General features: G+C 45.3%; 1 protein-coding gene across 1 annotated transcript in view; it reads right to left on the bottom strand.

Annotated features, from left to right (window-relative positions):
* Positions 1-8,739, bottom strand: part of LOC102488737 (voltage-dependent R-type calcium channel subunit alpha-1E) — a 342,844-nt gene that overhangs the window by 174,346 nt on the left and 159,759 nt on the right. The window contains exon 8 of the mRNA XM_027767826.1: positions 1,314-1,417. Coding sequence (XP_027623627.1) covers positions 1,314-1,417 — 104 coding nt within the window. The remainder of the gene's footprint in view (positions 1-1,313; positions 1,418-8,739) is intronic.

The following is an 8,739-nucleotide window of genomic DNA, read 5'->3' as shown; positions in this document are numbered from 1 at the left end:
GAGAAATACCCCCCCGGAGGGATGGCCACTCCGCAATTCCTTCTCCTCCATTCTCTTCTCGGGATCTTGGGCACGCATGCACACGCGCCCGGCGTGAGTTTAAGCCCCCGGGTCTGGGACTCGGACTGCGGTCGACTACATGGGAGTTCAGCAACATAGCCATTACACTAACTGCTGGTCCCCCCATTCCCTATTTCGATTGCTTTTGTCATCTTCTTGGCAAACCATGTTTTGTAAGGGGAGGATCCATGCCTTTTACTTTGTGTGCTCCTTGAAACTTACCATAATACTGGGCACTGAATACTGGCAGATTGGTGTGGGTTAATGCAAGACACAAACATGGGATCTGATGCCCAATATACTATAGAGTAAGGCTCTTTTGATTATGAAGCCTATATCTTTTTTTTTTTTTTTTGGAGAGGTTTTCGCTATAGGGCGCGTGCATAGGGCGCGTGCGCTCGCCAGACAGACAGACAGAGACATAGAGACAGAAAGCGAGAAATCACCCCACAAGGGGGATGGTCACGCCGCAATCCCTACTCCTCCATTCTCCTCTCGGGATCTTGGGCATGCACGCACATGCGCCCGGCGTGAGTTCTAAACCAGCAGGTCTGGGACACGAACCACGGTCGACTACGTGGGAGTCCAGCGACATAGCCATTACGCCAACTGCTGGTTCCCTGAAGCCTATATCTTATTCAACCTGTTATCTATCACTACCAGCAGTGTCTGATATAGAAGGTCCAGGACTCTTGATTCACTGAATGAAAGGATGGCTGGATAAATTAATTTTCATTAGATACTATGTTCAGCTGATGTAAAGATTTGTTCATGCGGGAACCAGCAGTTAGCGTAATGGCTATGTCACTGGACTCCCACGTGGTCGACCGCAGTTCGCATCCCAGACCTGGTGGCTTAAAACTCACGCCGAGTGTGTGTGCGTGCATGCCCACAATCCTGAGAGGAGAATGGAGGAGAAGGGATTGCGACATGACCATCCCCCCTGGGGAGTGATTTCTTGCTTTCTGTCTCTATGTCTCTCTCTGTCTGGCGAGCGCACGTACCCTATAGTGAAAATCTCTCATAAAAAAAAAAAAAGATTTGTTCATGTTTAAGAAGAATAAAGATGATTAGAACCATGGTTCACTAACACATTTCCAGCATCTAGAGCAGCATTCGGCACATAGGGGATGCTCAGTAAATGTCTTCCAAATGAAGGGTAAACAAATGAATCTGCCATGAGTCAGGAGGCAGATAGTTTACAATTAGCAGTTAACAAAAAAGTAAAGAAGGGAGAGAAACATCTGGCTTACCCAGAAAGCACGCCCAGGACTAGGTTGAGAACAAAGAAGGATCCAATGATGATGAGAGGAATGAAGTACAGCCAGTTCCAGGTGGCTCCTAAGGCATCATTGGTCTGAAAGAAAGAAAAATAGTTCCTTAATACTTGCAGCCATCTGCCAGAAGCAAGGTCTACATTCCTGTGGCTTTACAAATAGGGTGATGTAAAAAGCACAGAACACACCCAGTGTGTTATTACTGAGTTAGGTGAAGGACACAGTGAAGGTGAAGGACTTTGCATCAGCCTCACATAACATCTGGACTCGTAATATTTTATACCTTCACTTCACAGATGAAAAAACTGAGCGCAGAAAGGTCAAATACTTTTCCAAGACTGTGTAATCATTGGCTTTATATTGTTTGGTGATATGGGTTCTAAGCCTTTGCACTCTAAATTGGGCCCATTTCTCAAAAGACAAAGGCAGTCTGTGCCCATCACTCTATTCCATGGACATTGGCAAAGGCCTTGACAGGACTGCTTAGAAAAAATTAGGGTCATACCCATGCTGCTCATACCTTGACCAAGGCTCTGGTTTTCTTTCTTGTACTGTAGTACATAATACTGAGCTGGCCTAGGCCTGGTTCCAGGAAGTTTCTGGACAGAACAGGGAATACATCTCAATTTGGAGAGTGATCGCTCACTCTCTTCCTAATGCTAACACACAATGAACTGAAAATGCACAAAAATCCATATTCTAGATTCACGTATCAGAGGTCAGATGCAAGATCCTGGAATGGTCAGATAATGAGAAATAATTGTACCACAAGACTTAGACAAAATAAGCAACTCTTGACAGGATGCCTCAGTAGGACACGGACTTAAGAGCTTGGGAGCACTTTGAAAAGTCTTCTTGGCCCAGCAGGTGGTGCAGAGGTTAAGGCGACTAGATTCTACATGGTTCAAATCCTGGACCCAGAAGCTTGAAAGCAGGTGAGGTCATGTGTGTGCGTGCCCCAAATCCCAAGAGCATAATAGTAAAGAGATTATAGCATCGCAATCAGGGGTGATTTCTCACTTTCTCTTTCTAACTCTCTCCAGTGAGCACTAAAGCAAATAAAAAAAAAGAAAGAAAGAAAGAAAGAAAAGTCTTCTTTAATACTTGTGTCTCTCAACTAGGATTCTTCTCCAGCTTTGCCTTGACTCCTATCCCAATGATAGCACCCCCAAGTCATTCCAAAAGGTCTTTCTGAATTGCATGTCACACATGCAGGGCTTTGAAATCCCCTCAAGCACATCTCACCCCCTTACACACAAACTTTAGTACTCATCTCAAACTCATAACAGATATTTTATCCCCAGTTCACTGAGGAAACAGGCCATCAAAGTCAAATGCCATGCCAAAATCTCACATGATAATTTAGTAAAAGACCAGAACTCAGAATTTCTATGGCAGTGTTTCATCCCTGCCACATACCTTTTTCTTCCTCTTACTAAATTTTGAAAACATTTTGATTCATTGTCCTCATGCTTCTTCCTAAGAACTTCTGTGATATTCTTTTTCCTTCCCGAATTATCTTATTTTCTCTCTGGCTACCAAATATGTCAGTCTACAGAAAACAGCCTTCTATCCATCATGGCAGCTATCTCTGTGTGGTAGATTCTTCCATTAAAAATAGCTTCTGGGACCAGCAGATGGCGTAATGGTTATGTCGCTTCACTCCCACATAGTTGACTGCAGTGTAAATACAGGAAATAGTGGCTTAAAACTCACACTGGGCACACGTGTGCGTGCATGCCCAAGATCCCAAGAGGAGAATGCAGGAGAAAGGATTACAGTGTAGTCCTCTCCCCCTGGGGCGTGATTTCTTGCTTTCTGTCTCTCCACCAAGTACATGCACCTTATAGCAAAATCTCTCTTAAAAAATAAAATAAAAAAATAGCTTCTAATGCAACCTACTTTCACCAAACTTGTGTCTTTGGCCTTGTCTTACATTGTTCAGCAAGATATGATTACAACTGAAGCAGAAGAATAAAAGTTAAAAATAAACAATAAAATAATTTTCTGAATAAGATATTAATTTTGGAGTGCAAACGCTTTGGTTCAGTCAGGTCTGGTCAGCTAAACACAAGCATGGGAGATGTGGGCCAGACATCAGAGAAAACTGTTCCTGGTCATCAAAAGGAAGGAGGAGAAGAACAAGATGCCAAGAGTCGCAACGGATTTTAATGGCCTTCGGATAATATATATTTTTCCAGACATAGTTGAGACATGGGACTTCCTATAAATTGAAGAATTAAATGAATGATGCTTATATACCTAGCTCTGTCTCTCTTCATGATTGTAAGTCAAACATTCTGTAAAGACTGGTTAGCTCTGATGGTTCACAGGTTAATGGTTCCAGATGATCAGGTTTTATTCATGTAATGGCTTAGCAAGGCCTCCTCTGTGTGTCTTTGGCAGAAAGGCTGAATCAGTGCCCAAAACCTAGCTCAGGTCTCAGTTGCAAATAAACATCCCTTGGTATCAGTAACAGAAATGATGAAATTGTGACTGTAAAGGTAACCTTGGTCTCAGGAGTAACTGAGCTATAGATTGAAGAGGTGCAGAGCAATGTCATTTGGGTGAATATTTGTCCAATGATGTGTTCTCCTTGCTACTGATGTATAAAGTGTTAACGTGTTTTGTGAAAAATGGGTTTCTGTAACCAAAGAAAGCTGAGAAACAGAGCAAGTTACATTTTCCTTTTAGCCTGTGAGAAGACCCACAAAAGTGGTACATTATCTACTTTATTTATCCCATCATTTCATAAACTTCCTTCATGATGGAACCTGCTTTTTCAAAGAAAATCTATTAGCACATCAGAGAATATAGTCGGTAAAATGTAGAAATGAAAAGAGTCTCAAGTCAGTTCTACAACCTGTGGGTAAAAAGGTTGGATCCCACATGGTTGACTGTGGGTCAGTCCTGCACATTGGCAAACATGCCAGGCATGTGTGCATGCATGCCCCAAGTCCCAACGGGATGGAGAAATGGAGAAGAGATTGTTGTATGATCATGCCCTTTTGGGAGGTGATTTTTCTCTCTTCCTCTATCTGTTTCTCTCTGGACAGAGTATGTGTGTCCTCTGGCATTTAGAAGAAAAACTCTGTGACCTGGAGTTTGGAATAAGTTTCTTCATTCTTCTCTGTAACAGCAATGAGGGAAAGTGTCCTTTTATTCATAGTTTTGTGAGGATGTTTTGGCTTTGTTTTAACCTATATCAATAAATAGCCACAACTTAAAGGAAATGATTCTCTCATGAGTAACACGCCAATACAATTCATTTTGATATGCCACTCTCAACCTGTGGCATTTTCTCTGAATTGCTATAGATGTCATCTACCTTAGCATTGGAGCCATGGAGGAAGAGGAGAAAAGAAGAAAGAAGTAGCACCATGGCACTATGCCCTTGGGGTTATTAAAGACGATAGAGGAGCTAGAAGAAGGTGTAGTGGTTATGTCACTAGATTTCCACATGGCCAACTGCAGCTTAAGTCTTGGACCTAGTGGCTTGAGACTTCTGCTAGGGGTGTGTGTGTGCCCAAGATCCCGGGAGGACAATGGACTGCAGTATTACCATCCTCCCTGGGTGGTGATTTCTCACTTTCCCTCTCACTGCCTCTGTCTTTCTCTCCCTCTAGAGAGCACATGCACCTAAAGGCAAAAATCTCTTAAAAAAAAAAAATATATATATATATATGATCATCGGCAGCTTAAAAGGTTCTCCTGGAGAAAGCAGTTAGCCAGCCCTCCTAGATTATTCACAAACCTTGCAACAGACTTTTAATCATCTTGCTGTACTCACACCTTGCTACACCTTGCTCCTCTCCATCCCATCCTTCCTGGCAAGGTGGCCTCCCCTCCTATGTTTATCCATAGACCAGTAACACACCTTGTAGGATGTGGGGACACCCGCCAGCAGGAGGGGGCAGGCAAAGGACTTCAAGCTTGCCTCTTCCAGTAAGGTTCTTTCTGATGCTAATTGGGGTTTCACACTCCTTTGGATTCATTGTAGTGAAAGCACTGAAACTGTCCAGTGTTGGCCAGCCTGTGGTGTGGTGGTAAAGGTGCTAGATTCCACATGGCCAACAACATGATTTGGATCCTGGACCCAAACAGCATGAATAATACACCAGGTGCATGTTGCGAGCATGCCCAAAATCCTGAGAGGAGAAATGGTATGTGGTAATATCTTTGACTAGACTAACACATAGTGTATTCATGCTGGGAAACTTCATTTTGTATGTTGTAATGATATACAGTGATTCAATGTAAATAATAATAATAATAAAAGAAAAAAAAAAAGAAATAGAGGAGGAGAGATTGCAGCATGACCATCCCCCATGGGGTGGGGGCGTTCTTCATGTTCTTTCTCTGTCTTTCCCTGTCTGGCTCTGGTGAGGGCACACACCCTCCAGAAAATTAAAAACACTATCCAGTGTAGGAGAGACATCTACTAAAGTGTCTTTTGAGCTCTGAAAAGCAGCATCAATCAACAGCCCTGAAAGAAGCAAGTGCCCCCGACACCATTACACCGTGACATCACGCCGTGGGAGTCAGGAGAAAGCAACCAGTTCAGCTGCAGCATTGTGACTGGTTCCCTCTTGTGTGCACAGGTGCCTGTTTCATAGCAGAGGGTGTAAGACAGGAGAGCTGCCTGTGTGAGAGGGAAAATCTCTCCTCTGCTTCTGTGACAGTCACAAGTCTCCCATGCTGGTTTCAGGCAGAACTGTCACATTTATTTTCCCAGCAACTCTTCCTTCGAGAACACAGGACAGTCACACCAAGCACTCTCAGCAAGAACCTGGGGCAGAAGACCCACAGCTGACAAAACATGTGCTGCTGGATTCTGGCCCCAGGGTCTCGTGGTAGAAGTGTCACAGCTCAGACTTCTATTGTGGAGCAGCTAAGTGTAGGGCAGTCCCTTCCCTGCAGATGGCACTGCCCAGAGCCAACCTCTTCATTCCACACCATTCATGCAGCATCTATCATGTGTCAGGCATGACAGAAGGTCAGTGTCCTCTTATTTAAGGCACTGAGGTCCTGCCCACCCCCAACTTGCCCGCCAAGCCCCTCTCCTGGCCTGGCAGCGGGTGCTCTCACCTCCCAATTCTCTGAGTGACACGCACATGCACACGTGTGCACGAGGGTGATGACAGACAGAGAAGGCGGCTGGGAGTGGCAACCCACCTGCACAGGAGAGCTCAGCGGGTACCACTCCTGGCACCATGGGAATATGTTCCTTTGGGAACCTGCCTGGGTGGGGGTGTGAGCTCACCCACTCCCTGTGTAAACAGGCACACACAGCAATTATCACATTAATCTCCGGAGGGGCTGGGAGAAACACTGGGAAGAGCAGGATTGGAGATAAGATGAAGATGGAGGCAGCAGGAGGAAGGGGCCATATAGTCATCCTGGCCTGAGGCTGTGCAGGCAGGGCCAGGCCCCTTCCCTTGGAAACAGATGTCTTACAGGGTCCCATAGGGCTCTGTGGAAAACACGCTGAAGGGCCCCCTGTATCCGCACTTGTGTCACAGCAGCTCTCATCAGGGAACTGTGAGTGATTGAGTAGGGGAAGCTGGGTCTGTTGGAGCTGGGAATAAGACAGCGACTGACTCCAGCTCCTCTCAGAAATGAAGGGTCACTGGAGCCCACCAAATTCATGGGCCAGAGGCAGCCCCTGGTGGCAAGACCCCGGCTGGTCCACTGCAGGCATTTGGGGCTGGATTACCCTTTATTTGAAGCTGTACTGGACCACACAATAACAGGAAGCCATGCATCCCTGGATGCCAACAGAGGTGACAGCCAGAACTGCAGGATTACTAAACGTCCTTAGGGCAATAATGGCATCTGGTTACTGACAGCTCAGGTTAGGAGATGACTGAAGCAGCCACCCTAGGCTATCAAAAAGGCCAGGCCACTTGGCTCAGCAAAGTCTCTGTCTAAAGCTTTGCTGACCACTCTGAAAGAAAGGAACATTCAGAGAGAGCAGCAGGAAGGAAAGGGGCAGAGGCTCAGTACCCTTCCTCAGGGCAGCACCAGGCAGCCACGCCCGACAAGCTGCCATGCCCTCTCTGGACCACCACTTCCTCCAGCACCAAATGCGATGTTCCTTCCCCACTTCAAGTACCTCGACTCCTTATCTCTGAGCAGAAAAGGATGATGAGCACTAATCACAATAGCCAAGATATAACCAGACTAAGAGACCATCAACAAACGGGTGGAAAATGAAAACGTCCTGTACATCCACACAGAGGACTATAATGCAGCCGTTAAGAAGGACAATATCCAGTTATTTTCAGTTAAATGGCAAGCCTGGAGGACATAATGTTAAGTGAAACAAGCCAGGCACAGAAAGAGAAATACCATATGCTCTCTCTCATGTGTGGAAATTGGGAAAAAATGACCTAGAAGTAGGGAAATGAAGAATACCTATTAGAGGGACCAGCAGTTAGCGTAATGGTTATGTCGCTGGACTCCCATATAGTTGACCATGGTTCGTGTCCCAGACCTGGTGGCTTGAACTCACGCTGGGCACATGTGCGTGCATGCCCAAGATCAAGAGAGGAAAATTGAGAAGGAATTGTGGAGTGGCAATACCCCTGGGAGGTCATTTCTCACTTTCTATCTCTCTGTCTCTGTCTTTCTGGTGAGCACACACGTCCTATAGCAAAAAAAAAAAAAACTATAGAAAAAAAGAGTAACTATTAGAGGCTGGGAAGGATAGCAGGGCAGGGCGAAGGGGTTAGAGAGTATTGATTAACAGAAACAAACTCACAGAGAGATGGGAGGGAGTGAGCAACAGTTTCAGTCCTGGCCCTTGTGAAACTTACAGTATGAAACAAACATGTGTGCATGCACATACACATACACACACATACACACACACACACACACACACACACACACACACATATATGTTTTTTTTTTTTTTTTAAATGGTGGTCAGTGCTATGAAGAGCCCACAGGTCACCAAGAAAAGTGGGTATGCTATGGCCCAGGAGGTCAGGAAAGGATCTACTAAAACTTTCATAAGAAAGAATCCAAGAGAGTCTGAGAGACTACCTTGACTAAATCACAGGAGGCCAGAAAGGCAGCGAAAAGAATTATTATGGAGGTAGAGGGATTAAGATTGAGAAGTGTCAAGAAGCAAGGAATGTATACGAAGAAAAAGGAGGGCAGAGAATATCCTTTCAGAAGAAACTGGTACTGCCGCCAACAGCAGCCCTCCAAAGCCCTGTGGGTATAACGCTGAAGCCCCTGTGAAGCATAAGGGTACCTTTTTATTTTATTTTATTTTATTTTATTTTTAAGAGAGAGATTTTTGCTAGAAGACACACATGCTCACAGGAGAGACAGAGAGATAGAAAGCAAGAACTCACCCCGCCCCCCCCCCCCCGGGGGGGTCGCCACGCCG

The sequence above is a fragment of the Tupaia chinensis genome, unplaced genomic scaffold (genome assembly GCF_000334495.1).
Source record: "Tupaia chinensis unplaced genomic scaffold, TupChi_1.0 Scaffold000074_1, whole genome shotgun sequence".
Classification (NCBI taxonomy): domain Eukaryota; kingdom Metazoa; phylum Chordata; class Mammalia; order Scandentia; family Tupaiidae; genus Tupaia; species Tupaia belangeri.
Note: the sequence above shows the minus strand (reverse complement) of the source record. Positions and strands in the feature narration are given on the sequence as shown.